This window comes from Leptopilina boulardi, unplaced genomic scaffold, assembly GCF_019393585.1.
Source record: "Leptopilina boulardi isolate dan_hultmark-lab unplaced genomic scaffold, ZJU_Lbou_2.1 LbouV2_310, whole genome shotgun sequence".
NCBI classification, from domain to species: domain Eukaryota; kingdom Metazoa; phylum Arthropoda; class Insecta; order Hymenoptera; family Figitidae; genus Leptopilina; species Leptopilina boulardi.
In genome coordinates this window covers 52,407-67,345 of record NW_026137875.1, presented here as the reverse complement: position 1 = coordinate 67,345, position 14,939 = coordinate 52,407, and the positions used below count along the sequence as shown (strand labels likewise).

General features: G+C 27.9%; 2 protein-coding genes across 8 annotated transcripts in view; one reads left to right on the top strand and one right to left on the bottom strand.

The window, feature by feature from the left end:
- LOC127283830 (uncharacterized) overlaps positions 1 to 8,885 on the top strand; it is a 66,000-nt gene extending 57,115 nt beyond the window's left edge. For all 7 annotated transcript variants that reach the window (XM_051308936.1, XM_051308933.1, XM_051308930.1 and 4 more), the window contains one exon: positions 8,371 to 8,885. In XM_051308936.1, the coding sequence (XP_051164893.1) occupies positions 8,371 to 8,662 (292 nt within the window). In that variant the 3' untranslated portion in view covers positions 8,663 to 8,885. The remainder of the gene's footprint in view (positions 1 to 8,370) is intronic.
- A 2,241-nt stretch (positions 8,886 to 11,126) lies between these two features.
- On the bottom strand, positions 11,127 to 14,789 carry LOC127283700 (circumsporozoite protein-like). Its single transcript, XM_051308721.1, has 3 exons — positions 14,429 to 14,789; positions 14,153 to 14,231; positions 11,127 to 12,684 (listed from the first exon to the last, which is right to left on the bottom strand). Exons 1-3 carry the CDS (start codon positions 14,478 to 14,480, stop codon positions 11,877 to 11,879), a joined length of 939 nt encoding a protein of 312 aa, XP_051164678.1. The 5' UTR covers positions 14,481 to 14,789; the 3' UTR covers positions 11,127 to 11,876.
- Between the last annotated feature and the right edge of the window lie 150 nt (positions 14,790 to 14,939).

The following is a 14,939-nucleotide window of genomic DNA, read 5'->3' as shown; positions in this document are numbered from 1 at the left end:
TGAACAATCGGCAGGTGAGATAAAGAAAAAGAAATGTAGAAATAAATGCTACGCAGTTAACACTAAATTGAGACAAGTGAACACCAATTTAAGGGAAAAAATGAAACTAATGTCTAAGAAAGTAAAGCGTCTTAAAAATAAATTATCTAATAGAAAAAAAATTAATAACATTACGGATAATAATAATAATAATAATAATGAGATAAATACTGTAGCAGGTATGGCTTTAATGGAAGAGATAAAAGATAGTTATAAAAACAGTAAAAGTAACAAGGTTAAGCAAGTATTAGGAAGGATTCTATCTGGTAAGGTCATAAGAAAATATCGAGTATTAACTTATGTCAAAAAACATGTTGCACCTGTCGTCCGAAGTAGATTACCTCAATCTAAAAGCTTGCTCAAATTCGTGAAATCAACTAAAGCTAAAACATGTTAAGAATGAAATCAAACAATTTTATGAGGAGAATTCTACCATTGATCCAGGGAAAAAAAGTTTTAAAATAGTAGGTGAAGAAAAAATTCAAAAGCGTTATTTGAATGCTAGTATAATTGACTTACATAACAAATTCACTTCAGAAAAATCATTTCGAGTAAGCTACGCAACATTTACAAGATACCGTCCGTGTTACTGTATTGAGAAAAATGTAACTGCTCGCGAAACTTGTGCTTGTTTTATCCACGAAAATTTTTCGTTGCTAATTAAGTCACTACACGCACAAAATATTCTGCAAGAGAATTCTATAGATAAGGTGTTCGCAAGTTTATTATGTGAAAGAAGCTCGACCGAATGTTTTTCAAGGAAATGTGAAGGCTGTTCACTAAAAAAACTAAAATTAAACACTGTTATCTTGAACGAATTACCAGAAGTCACTTATACTAAATGGGTTTCCAAAAAGGAAGAAAGGATTAACCAGAAAACTAAGAAGCTCATAACCCTTCTAGAAAAAATCAATTAAACACGATTCAGAACGATAGGGTACAAAAATTTTTTAATCGTTTTGAATTGTTTTCAATTGGAGTATATATTTTTTCAATTGATTCGAATTGTTTTCAATCGTGTAAAATAAGTTAAACTTTTTCAATTGTTTTTAATCGGGTGCTATCGGGAGAACGATATACGCACATGCGCAAATAGTTAATTATAAGAATAAGAAAAGTGTTGAATCAAACAGGAAAGATGTTTTTCTTATAAGTCTTTTGTAATATATAGTTTGTTCTGTTCGTGCATATGTGTCAAATATTTAAAATCTAAAGTAAAATTTCTAGTGATATGGATAATGTCAATATGTTTACTTCTCCTATACATGAACAAATTATAAATATGACAATCTTTGAGTTGTTAATACATAACCTCAAAAAAATAAAAATAAATAAATGGGTACGTAAAAAAATACATATAAACAGAAATTAAAAAAATAATTAGGTACATATAAAAATAAATATAAGAAAAAATTCTATTTCTTGCATTTTAAAATAATTTCAGTTTTTAATTTTTTTTTAGAACAAAATTTTTAGTTTTTTTAAACTTTATGTGTCCAGCAGCTTTTCAAAAAAATTTAGCATAAAAATTATTCCGTATAAATTTTGTTATTTTTGTTCGAAGTTCACCTAAACTCCTTCCAACAACAAAAAACCATAATTTTTCAATTAAATATTTTCAAAAATTGTAATCAAATTCTTTAAAAAGTTCAATTGTTTTCAATTAAATTTTACAAAATTTCAATTATTCAAAAATAATAAGTCAAAACCTTTCAATTCTAACACTTCCAAAATTGAATTACTTCTATTAAATTCTATAATTATTTTATTTATAAAAAATGTTAACTAATACTTTTTGCAAATTTTATCATAAATTTAAAAAAAAATATTTTTTATTAAAAACTTTGATTGCAACTCTTCGAAATATAAATTTTATCTAAAAATTTTAAATTAAAATTCTTTACAAACTTATTTTGTGCTAGAAACGGATGTTAAAGCCGTTACATTTGTATAAAGTTTTTCATTCATTAAAATATTTTCAAAATTTTCAATTTAAAATCACCAGAAATTTAATTATTTCTAATGAATCTTATAATTATTGTAGATCTTCCAATATTCGATTATTTAAAAAAATTCAATATTGACTGAAATTAAAAAAAAATATCAGTAATTCAATTTAAAACAATACTTGATGTATCTGTCAAAAATTATTTTTTAAACATTTTTTCGATAAATTATAAACGAAAAACATTTCGTCTTGTGCAGTTTCATTCAAAGATAAATTAAAAAATAACTTTTAATTAATTTTTGATAAAATATATGATTTTCTTCTGTGGTGACAAATACATTGATAAATATTTTAATTTTTTAGTTCGGAAAATAATCTTTGAAATAATTATATATTTCTAGATTGTTTAATTAGTTGCATTTTTTAAAATTTTCAAAAACTCCCACCAAGCAATAGTGCATGGAATACAATCTATAGAACACGATTGAAAACGATTGAATATAATAAGAAAGTCAATCGTCTTCAATTGTAAGAACACGATTAAGAAACACGATTGGGGACAATAGAAATTTCTTTCCTATTGTTTTCAATCGTTTTCAATCGATTTTTTCTAGAAGGGAACAGTGCAAATTACCGAAAAAGAAAAAAAATCAATCATTGGATTAGAAATGAAAATTTATTTTGATAAAGAGTTTGATTTTTTCATGAGTCATCAATATAATTTCATTCATCAATATAAATATTTCAACCACCTGCGAACGTCTTTGAAAGAAAACGAATGTCTAATAATAATGGATTTCAGTGAAAATTATTCATGCAAATATTCTACGGAAGTGCACTCAGTTCATTTTGGAGCTAGTAGACAACAAATAACGTTACATACTGGAATGATATATACATCAACATTAAGTCAAGGATTTTCTACTGCATCAGAATGTTTACGTCATGATTCACCTGCTGTAATTGCTCATTTAAAAGAAATATTTAATTTTTATTTACCTCAGTTTCCTTTAATTGATCATGTTTATTTCATAAGCGATGGTCCAACGACCCAATATAAAAATAGAACTATGTTTTACTTAATCTCACAATATCTACCTTCGTGTTATCCCCAGATTGAGAAAATTACGTACAATTTTTTTGAATCAGGCCACGGCAAGAGTCCTGCTGATGGTATCGGAGGCACTCTAAAAAGAATCGCGGATAACGAAGTCAAAAGAGGTCAAGACGTCTCTAATTTTTCGACTCTATTATCAGCTCTTAAAAGGAGCGTAAAAAGTGTACATGTTTCTCACGTGGAGTTGAACAATATTGAAGAAATCGATTCGATATTACCTGATAAAATACCAAATTTTGTTGGTACTAGGAAAGTTCATCAATATACTTGGAAGAAAGAAAACTCTTTTGTGATACAGTTTAATTTTCTCAGTTGTGCTACATGCAGTCCAGGAAGCATCTGTTCACACTACTCTCAAGGATCATTGAATTTCTCTTCTAATAAAAAGTCAGGATCAATTAAAAGGAAATCAGAAATTACAAACAGTAATCCAAAAAAAGTAAAGAAAATTTCGACACAGGCAGTCAGAAGAAGTGCCAGAAATCTGAAGAAATGATTAACGCTTCATATTATATTTACCTCAATTATTTAAAAATATTGTTTCCAAAGATTAATTACATAACCAATGTTAATTATAATTCAAAGAAGTTAATTTTATTAATAAATTAATATTGTAAGCAATAAATTTGATGAGTTTCAATTATTTCTCAGAACCCTGGTGCAACTGTCAGGACCGTGGTATGTTATTTTTTTATTTTTTATTGTAACTCTCAAAGTATTTGAGATATTGTAGATTCCTTTTAAACATAAACTATAATAACCAAAATGAACTAAACTATGTAATAAAAGTCAAATTTGGTTCCCTTTTTTGACGGGACAAAATCTCGCTTCAAAAATGACAGTTATTTGCAAATCACCCATATACAAATACCGAATATATATACAAATATATATATATATACTTTCGTTATAGTGGAAAAAATGTTTTATGAATACTGCATCAAAAACTTTAAATCTAGAGAGGAAAGTTGCTAAAATAAAAGGTGTAAAAATAGGTTAAAACGCCGCAAAAAATTAATGAGTAAAATAACACATCGAAAATAATTAAAAATTTTTGTTACCTTAAACGTTATAGAACATAACTTTTTTAACTTTTTTGTTTTAATCTGCACCGAAAAGTGTTAAAGAAAAAAAAGTTTACTTTTGGAAGTATTTTAAGAGAAAATTAAAAAAAAAAAATTTTCGAGAAGAATTTAATTTTTTTAAAATTCAAAATTTGAATAATTTTTGAATTTTTAAGCAGATTAGTCTGTCTAACGAACTCAGGTTTCATTTTTACATGTTGAAAGCGTGGACCAAATATCAAAGCGATTCGTTAAGATTTGTTCAAGTTATCGTGGGGACAAAATGAATTTACAGACAGACTACAGACGACAAACAGACGGACAGGTTTTCAAAACATACTTTTTTGGCATCAAGAGGTCTCAAAAAGTACAGATTCACTAAAATTTGAAAAAAGTCAAAATCGACTAAAACGAATACTTTCTCATTTATGCTGAGAATTTAAAAAATCTACAAATAAATGAATTTAAACCAATTCAAAAGTAAATAATTGAAAAAATACGAAATTGTGGTATAAACAGCGCAATATAAACTATTTTAAAATAGAGGAATTTTTGAAAACAATTGCAATGTTTGCAAATGGAAAACAATGGTTGGACTTATAAAAAAAAAAAATTTGGAATTTTATGAGTAAGTTACTGTTATTTGTGTTAATTTAAGGTGGTTTAAACAGAGATAATACATAGTGGCTCATATTTTCTCAAAATAAAGTAATTTTGCCCTGCATTTTACCCATTTTTCATCCGTTTTTGTCCTTTTTTAAAAAAAAGAGGTATAACTTTTTTGTTTTCATCGCTATTAAAAATTGTCAGAGGAAAAAAGTGTTTATTTTTATTCGTATTTTTCGAAAAAAACATGAAAAAATTTTTTTTTTAAAAATGCGAATTTTTGAAACTTTTAAAAACTCAAAATTTGAATAATTTTGTTGATTTTTGACGAAATCATCTGGCCAACGAACTCAGGCGATATTTTGATACACTTAAAGTGTATACCAAATTTGAAGTCGATTCATTAATATTTGTTCGAGTTATCGTCGGACAAAATTTGTCTATAGACATACATACATACAGACAAACATTTTTTTAAGACCCACTTTTTCGGCATCAGAAAGTCTCAAAACGTCGAGATTCACTGGAATTAGAGAATGCTCAAAATCGCCCAAATGTATAATACCTTCTCATTATCATGAGAATGTAAAATGTAAAAAATGAATCACTGCTTTGTGAAAGAATGTATACCTCAAAGTGGTATGTAAAAAAAATAATTTTGAACCAAAACCTATAGTGGCGCTGCAGTCACACACGTAATTCTGATGCGGTGCAAAAGGTCTCTCAGTGTATATATAAAGTGCTGCTCAATAATATTATTTAATAACACCGTCCGTAACGATTTTTCACACACGAAAAAATCAATGATTTTCAGAAACTAGGACCAAAAAAAAGATACCCGTGTCTGGCCGTTTTGCTAGATCAGGTCATTTTTTGCTTTTAGGGGTAAAAACAACCCTTAAATGAAAGGTGATAGGAAATCTTGTACAAATTAATAATTTTTTATGAAACCTGGTATCTCGGGGTTTTCCGGGTCGCTGATTACGAATCTGAAGTCAGATTTTTAAAATTCAAAATGGCGGATCCAATATGGCGGTCGAAATTTATAAATATTAATTATTTTTTATAAAACTTGGTATCTAGGGGTTTTTGGGGATCGCTGAGTACGAATCAGAAGTCAGATTTTTAAAATTCAAAATAGATTTAATAATGTGGAAGATTAGAAAACAATATATAAAAAATAAAAATTTCCACATATGTGTTTTTTGTATATTGGACACTTTTTTAATGACAAAACAGGCTTATTTGTAGTAAGTAAGAATATTTTTATTAGATAACAGTAATAAGCTCAAGTAAGATGAATTTAAAGATGTAAAGTGATTGTTTAAAATTGCTGTGCAAAGTAAAAAAGTCTACAATTGTCATTTGTTTTATGTACTAACTATGCAACTGAAAACGAACATATAAACAACTGTCTAATCTTCCACATTATTAGATCTACTTTGAATTTTAAAAATCTGACTTCAGATTCGTACTCAGCGACCCCAAAAACCCCCAGATACCAAGTTTTATAAAAAATAATTAATATTTATAAATTTCGACCGCCATATTGGATCCGCCATTTTGAATTTTCAATTCTGACATCATATTCGTTATCAGCGACCCCAAAAACCTCTAAGTAACAACTTTCAAATGAACTGGTGATTTTTTATAAATTTCGACCGCCATATTGGATCCGCCATTTTGAATTTTGAAAATCTGACATCAGATTTGTAATCAGCGACCCGGAAAACCTCGAGATACCAGGTTTCATAAAAAATTATTAATTTGTACAAGATTTCCTATCACCTTTCATTTAAGGGTTGTTTTTACCCCTAAAAGCAAAAAATGACCTGATCTAGCAAAACGGCGAGACACGGGTATTTTTTTTTTGGTCCTAGTTTCTGAAAATCATTGATTTTTTCATGTGTGAAAAAAAAAGTTGAATTTTGTCGGACGGTGTAATACAAGGACATTACAAAAATTTCTGTATCTTTAATTCTAGTAAATAAAATCTTCGTTAAATATTAAATTCTTGTGTGTAACTTTTTTCTTTCTTTACACTTTTTCTGAAATTATTATATATCACTTTACACTATTTACTATATGAGAACAGTTGTCACTAGGCGCAGCCATATTTTGAAAACTTCTAATTATACCACTTTTTCGCTACAGGCAACATAATCGAAGATATGTAATTTCGGATTCAATTCTCATGCAGGCGGCCTATATGCTTAACAAGCAGTGAGTGATCCTTATACTACTTCATGTTTGTGTCAAACCTCAGTTCCGCTAAAATATTTACGTGCTGTTAAATACATTCGTTTTATGCTAAATAGAAAGATTTATAGTCCCATATAAAGACCCATATATAAGATTTCCATATAAAATGTTTTGGAAAAACCGTATATTTCGAAATTTGATGTCAAGAAGCAGTTAGTATATTAATTTGATGAAGACATATACGCATAATCAACTATGAAATTAGAATTATTTTTCTAGTTTACTACTTCTCCCTTTTAAACGTTTTGGAATATCCCAGAAATTTTATGACATTACAGAAACGAGGATTATCGGTGGGAGTTTCTACTATTTAAGATTCACGTAACTCTAAAATCGACACAGTCAAACATGTCAAAGCATCAAGTTTTCATTGGACTTTTAGCCATTTTGGCTACTGTCGCACAAGTTTACACACAAGGTAAATAGACAGTATTTTTACTATTTGCATGTGGTCTAATTGAAAAGTTTGCATTTTAAAAATTTTCATTATTCATTTTTATTTAAACAACCAACATTTTTATTAATATTAATTAAAATTCTAATTGCGATTTAACCAAAATTCTGAATCTTTTATCCAAAGTTGAGATTAGTTTTATTTATTTCATTGCAATCTTTGTAAACATAATATATAATTATTTTGCTTTAGGTCCATTATTAATCTCTATAATCTTTATTATAAATTTTCAAATTATTTTAATTGAAACCAGAAAGTACTTTCTAAAATAGTTCATTTTTTACTAAGGAAAATTTTATTTTAAAAATTATTTTTTCAAACAGGATATCCGTTTCTACCAGGATTTTATTCTGGAGGAGCAAATAGTTACGCATCAGCCGGAAGTAACGCTGGTGGGTTTGGAGGAGCAAATAGTTACGCATCAACCGGAAGTAATGCTGGTGGGTTTGGAGGGTCAAATTCTTACGCATCAGCCGGAAGTAATGCTGGTGGGTTTGGAGGGTCAAATTCTTACGCATTAGCCGGAAGTAATGTTGGTGGGTTTGGAGGGGCAAATTCTTACGCATCTGCCGGAAGTAATGCTGGTGGGTTTGGAGGGGCAAATTCTTACGCATCAGCCGGAAGTAATGCTGGTGGGTTTGGAGGAGGTTACAATGGAGGATTTGGATTCCCTCCATCCATTCCTACCTTACAGGGATATGGTGGTCTCGGTTCTTCCAATGCCCAAGCCAATGCTAATTCTAATGGATTTAAGTGAGTTTATCAAATTTTATTCTTTTATTCAATGCATATATATATATATATATATATTGTTTTCAACTACTATTAGTACACATTTTATTGTATTTAGTATTTTTAAAAATTACATAAAATATTTCAGTATCTTCTCTCGGTTCGGTGAAGGTGAAGATGATGTCAAAGATGTGAATGAGAGTGGAAATTTGGAAGGAGGTAAAGGAGTTTTCAGTAGCAGTTCGGTCGAAGTTGGCCCTGATGGAAAAGGAACATACAGTATTAAAGCGGGTAAAATCGGTGAAGGTGAAGGAAATGTCAAAGAAGTGAATAAGAGTGGAAATTTGGAAGGAGGTAAAGGAGTTTTTAGTAGCAGTTCTGTCGCAGTTGGCCCTGATGGAAAAGGAACATACAGTATTAAAGCGGGTAAAATCCCGTAAATTATGACAATAAAAATTAAAAGAACGCAAAACTATTTTTTTATAATTTTATATAAGACAGTTCTAGTAATAAATCTTTACGATTCCAAGTTTTTTTCCAATATATAAATAAGAAAATATGAGGATCATTTTGTATACACACATAAATATCTTCGTTATGACATAAGTTAAATATTGTAATTACAAAATTTCCAATAAAATTAAAAAAAAAAATTGTAAAATATTTACTTGGCATATTTACTTTAAGTATTAGACAAAATTCACAGAAAAAACCTGGTCTCAAAATGAGTCGTTTAGACGGCTCATTTTTATGTGCAACAAAAGTGAGCCTGGTTTCGTGGCGCCACTTTTTATGTCGTTTAGCATTGATTCATTTTAAGTTGCAACAAAAATGAGACTAGGTTTCTTCTATGTTATTAAAGAACATATTTTTATAAATATCTAAATAAAACTAAAAACAAACTTAAGCGTAAAAAATTTATATGTTAATACTAAAATATAATATAATTACTGCGTTTGAACTTAAAAAATATAATGAAGAAAACATATTTAAAATGTCTGAAGAATATTCTAAAGTCGTCTTTTAGATGTCTTTTTGGACGTTCTTTGATTGTCTTTATAATATCTCCGAGACATTGTCATCATTGTCCCGCAGGATGTAGGCGAAGAAATAAATACGTATTTTTTACTCGTCCCGATGCCTACTGGGTATATTATTACCACAAATTCAATTTAAAAACATCCGACTATAGATAATGAGAGTTTAGTGCGAAGGGAATTCGAAGTTATATATTGATATCTCTGTCTAGCTGATGTAAAATTAAGATTCCTGGAAGGAGGGGGTATAAGCAACAGTTGCTCTCTCCTCTCAATAGATACGCGTCTTCAATATAGACAAGGTCATATAAAAACATATCTTTTACTATATTAAGTTATAAGTTTATTCTTTACACACATTTTTTGATATATATATATATACACTGTTAAAAATATTCGTAGTTTTAATATACATAAAGTACTTAAATTTAAGAAACTGCGTATATTAAAGCGAATTTATATATAAAGTATATATTAAATTTCATTACCCATAGGAATCAGAATTAAAAAATTGCATTTTACTCAATTTATACATGTTCTTGTGTACAAAATAAGTTTTTATTAATAAAGCAAAATAATTTCAAGTTTAAATCAATTTACATTGTCATAATGCATTTAGAGTGCTTAACCTAAATGTCACATATGACCATTAAAATTCTGGTATTTAGAATGATTTTTTGAAAAAATTTTCCCTAATGAAACATTATTTGTTTGACACGAACAACATATTAATTAAAGAATTAAGCACTGTTATTTCAATTTGAAATAAATTTTCAATATCAAGGAAATAATGACCGTTTTGTGAAATAGGTATCTACAGCCGCCATGTTGGCACATTAAATTTAATATACATGTATCTTAGATTTCAATACCTGTAGTGCATATTCGCTTCATACGCATGTCTATTAAATCTAATACAGATTTTTTTAACAGTGTATATATACAAATATACTTAGCCTAATATGTGTACAATTTATACTTATCACTCAATTAAAGATTTAAACTATCTGATTGTTTATGAATATTACTTTCTTATACGGTACTTACACACAGCGACAAGGTCATACAATATTTATAAAAGACAAAATTGCGGTATTGCTGACGTATTATATACATTATAATAATCATGTTACAGCAGTATTTCCAAAAAATTCAGTCAAACATAAAGTAAATATAAAAAATAATATGTTTCATGTTAACGGGTGGCATGAATCTTCTACAAATCCAATTTAATCTAATGACAATTAATCGAAATTCACTTAGCCGAATCACCAGTTATGCCATAAGTTATATTAGTTGGGACTATTTTTAAAACTAATTTTCGTTTTATCGATGATTAATTTGCTCTAATTTTTATTTTTCATATATGTTATTTAACCGAAATTTCATTTCATCTAAGTCTCATTCGTTATAATTAACATTGTCTCGAATTAATATATTTAACAGTATTAACTTTTTACCTAATTGGCATATAAACCTAATGTTCATTTAACAGAAATTCACTTACCTCGAAATTCCATTAAGGCGAATGTTCATTTGGCCTAAAGATTATTTAAACTAAATTTTGTTTTGCCTATAAATATTGTTTCACCTAATTTTAAATTGTCCTATTAATTATTTAATATAAATCTCTTTTGCACGAATCGTCGTTATACAGAATTAGAGTAAATCAAAATTAACACATTCCCTAATTCCCATATGACAAAAATCCCATTTGGCCTAAAATTAGGCCAAATGATAATATTGATGAGCCTAATTTTAGGCCAAATGGGATTTTTGTCATATGGGAATTAGGGAATGTGTTAATTCTGATTTACTCTAATTCTGTATAACGACGATTCGTGCAAAAGAGATTTATATTAAATAATTAATAGGACAATTTAAAATTAGGTGAAACAATATTTATAGGCAAAACAAAATTTAGTTTAAATAATCTTTAGGCCAAATGAACATACGCCTTAATGGAATTTCGAGGTAAGTGAATTTCTGTTAAATGATCATTAGGTTTATATGCCAATTAGGTAAAAAGTTAATACTGTTAAATATATTAATTCGAGACAATGTTAATTATAACGAATGAGATTTCGATGAAATGAAATTTCGGTTAAATAACATATATGAAAAATAAAAATTAGAGCAAATTAATCATCGATAAAACGAAAATTAATTTAAAAAATAGTCCTAACTAATATAACTTATGGCATAACTGGTGATTCGGCTTAGTGAATTTCGATTAATTGTCATTAGATTAAATTGGATTTGTAGAAGATTCATGCGTCCCTTTATTTATTTGGCAAAATATAGACAGGAGTGAAAAATTTATAATAATAGAAAAAAAACACTGCGTATTTTTACTAAATCGGATGCCATAGCAGAATCTATTATTATCTACTTTTTATTAAGTTTTCTAAACAGTTAAATTGTTTTTTTCATTTTTTAGTTGAGGAGAAAGACTAGAGCATAATATATTAGATGATTGAGCAACCAGTCCATTTATCCATACGTCAGTTAGATTTTTGAGCAGATAGCTACCTCAAATAAACCTTTTTTCTTACTAGGAAATATTTATATTAAAATTTTGTTTAGAAAAATAAATTCTTTTTATTACATTCTTAATTTACATTTCTTTTTTTTCAGTAGTAGTTACAGTAGTTAAAGTAGTTAAAGTAGTTTCAGTAGTTTCAGTACTAGTTTTATTCGCACTATCATCACCAGTGCCTATTCTACTACCAAAATACCAATTAGGATATTGTTGACTTCCATAATCAAAATTACTGTTACTATTAGAAGAAGATGATGATGATGATGATGATGATGATTTTCCATCGCCAGAAGAAGCAGCTGCTGCAGCGGCTGCAGCACTTACGTATGGAATTCCATTAACAAAAGAAACTCCTACAGCTGAACCAGCACTTGCAGCGCTTGCTGAATTGCCATTAATTGATTGAGCATTGGAAAGAGAACTTGCTATTCCATTAGAATAATTATTCGAATATGGATTATTTTGAAACGATGCTTGTGAATTGGCATTGGCATTGGAAATTCCATTTCCATTAGAATTTGCATTTGCATTAGAATTAGCATTTCCATATCCATTTCCATAACTGTTGACATTGGAATTTGCGTTAGCATTAGAATTAGCATTTCCATATCCATTTCCATTGGAATTTGCATTCGCATTAGAATTAGCATTTCCATATCCATTTCCATTAGTGTTCACATTGGATTTTGCGTTTGAATTTGCATGGTTGTTTCCATATCCATTTCCATTAGAATTAGCATTTGCATTAGAATTAGCACTTCCGTATCCATTTCCGTTGGAATTTGCATTTGCATTTGCATTGGCATTGGTATGTCCATATCCATGAGAATTTGCATTTGCTTCAGCATTCGCATTAGAGTTGTACGACGGGAATGTTATTGGACTAAATAAAAAACAAAATTTATTTGTAAATAACTTTAAATTTATTAGTTTAAAAAAAAGACTAAAATTTTGTTATTTAATTTCGTTAATATAACAGAACCCAACAAAAAAGTGTAGGGATTCAGAGATCAGAGTATCATAATAACACCATTTATACAAATTTTTTAAAACATTAATGGATTTACACAAAACTTATATTATTTAGAGTAACTTGGGATTGCTGAGTACGAATCTTAAGGCCAGGTCCAAGTGAGGCAGCGCCATCTACATTGAAACTAAAATTTTGGAAAATTTTCAACAGCCTTTTCTTGAAAACAAGAAGGTAAAATGCTTTTTCCTTTATGGATAATTGATTATTGGCAAGATATACACCAGCTAAAACTTTTTTTGAGTTAAAATAATAAAAAAAATTTCATGTCAATAAATTAAATATGAGCACTTTTTTCACAAAAACTGTAACAGTACTTTCTCAGAAATCACAAACAAAAATGCAATTTCCATTTGGAAAATTAATAAACGCTAAAAAATACACGACCTAAGATTTACCAATCACGAAAATAAGAAAAAAAAAAGTATTTTAACATAACATATTTTACTCATTATGACAGCCGTTTGGCAGGTTATATATGTCACCAGACGTTTCGCGGTTTTGCCGAAAGGGGGAGATTGGCGCTGTTGCTAACCACCTGAAATACATAATCTACCAAAGGGCTGTCACAATCAGTAAAGCAGTATCAATATGTTAAATATTTAATAAAATTTTTTTTTTGTTATTTTCGTGATTGGTAAATCTTAGGTCGTGTATTTTTTAGCGTTTATTAATTTTCCAAATGGAAATTGCATTTTTGATTGTAATTTCTGAGAAAGTACTGTTACAGTTTTTGTGAAGAAAGTGCTCATATTTAATTTATTGACTTGAAATTTTTTTTTATTATTTTAAAGTTTTAGCTGGTGTATATCTTGCCAATAATCAATTATCCATAAAGGAAAAAGCATTTTACCATCTTGTTTTCAAGAAAAGGCTGTTGAAAATTTTCCAAAATTTTAGTTTCAATGTAGATGGCGCTGCCTCACTTGGACCTGGTCTTAAGTCAAATATTCAAAATTGGTACCTAGGGGTTTTTAGGGTCGCTAATTACAAAACTGAAGTAAGATTTTAAAAACTGAAAATGATGGATCCAATATGGGGAAAAAATTTGCCCGACAAATTGGATTAGCCATTTTCAATTCTAAAAATTCGACTTCAGATTTAAATATATACCTTAGATTCTAAATATTATTTTAAATCTATTAAAGTTTAAAAGAAATTCGTACTATCCTCGAATTTCCAACCTTTTTCTGTAGGGCTGTGTTATATTAAAAAAAAACTTCGATAAATAAAATATTTTTTAGTTATTTAAAAACTTAATATTTTGTACTAATTATATATTAAACACAAAATAACATTGATATGATTATTATTTATTTACCGATTATGATTTTTAGTTTGTCCTTCAAATCGTGATGACACATCATCAGGAAAGATAAAATCACTGCCATTGGCTGCAACTACCAAAAAAACAAAAATCAAATATAAATTAAAAAAAGCAAATATTACTTGATAATCTTTTTCTTTTACTGTTACAACATATGTTTATACAATATAATCTAAAACATTATTATCAACAATTTAAAAATAAGTATTAACAATAAGTGAAAAGATAAAAAAAGTTAATAAAATTTTCTAATAAAATTGAAAGACTTACCATAACTTATAATTAAAAATAAACCCAGAATAAGTTTCTCCATTTTGTACATTAATAAAATAACAGTATAGTCTTTTCCTCTTTTTACTATATACACAACAAACAAAACTGGTTTTCTCTTATTTTAAAAACAATTTATCATACGTCACTATGATTGATTTAAAATCTTGATTATAATAAAGATTTACTAAGAAAACAATGGATTGTTAATATTTTTTTTTCAAAATTTAGTTTTTCTTGTTTTAACATTAATGTTTAGAATATTAAAATTTAAATTCTATAACAACTATAAAAAAATAAAAAGAATATTTAGAAAATATTTTTAAAAAATATTTGCAAAAAAAAAGTTTCTAAAAAAAATTTTTATACTTGATCTTGCAGTTGACTTTTAACTGATACAGAAATAAGGTCCTCCACCTTTATAACTAAAACGAAATATTATATGTGCTTCATAGACTTTGTGGGAATTTCTCAACGTGAATATCTGAATAGATTTTTCTGACTAATCTGT

Excerpts from the sequence above, each read along its gene's own strand:
- LOC127283700 (XM_051308721.1), bottom strand. The coding sequence starts at position 14,480 with ATGTACAAAATGGAGAAACTTATTCTGGGTTTATTTTTAATTATAAGT. Across the intron at positions 14,232-14,428 it reads ATTTTTAATTATAAGTTATG|TTGCAGCCAATGGCAGTGAT; the intron begins GTAAGTCTTTCA and ends TTTTTTTGGTAG. Across the intron at positions 12,685-14,152 it reads CAAACTAAAAATCATAATCG|TCCAATAACATTCCCGTCGT; the intron begins GTAAATAAATAA and ends TTTTTTATTTAG.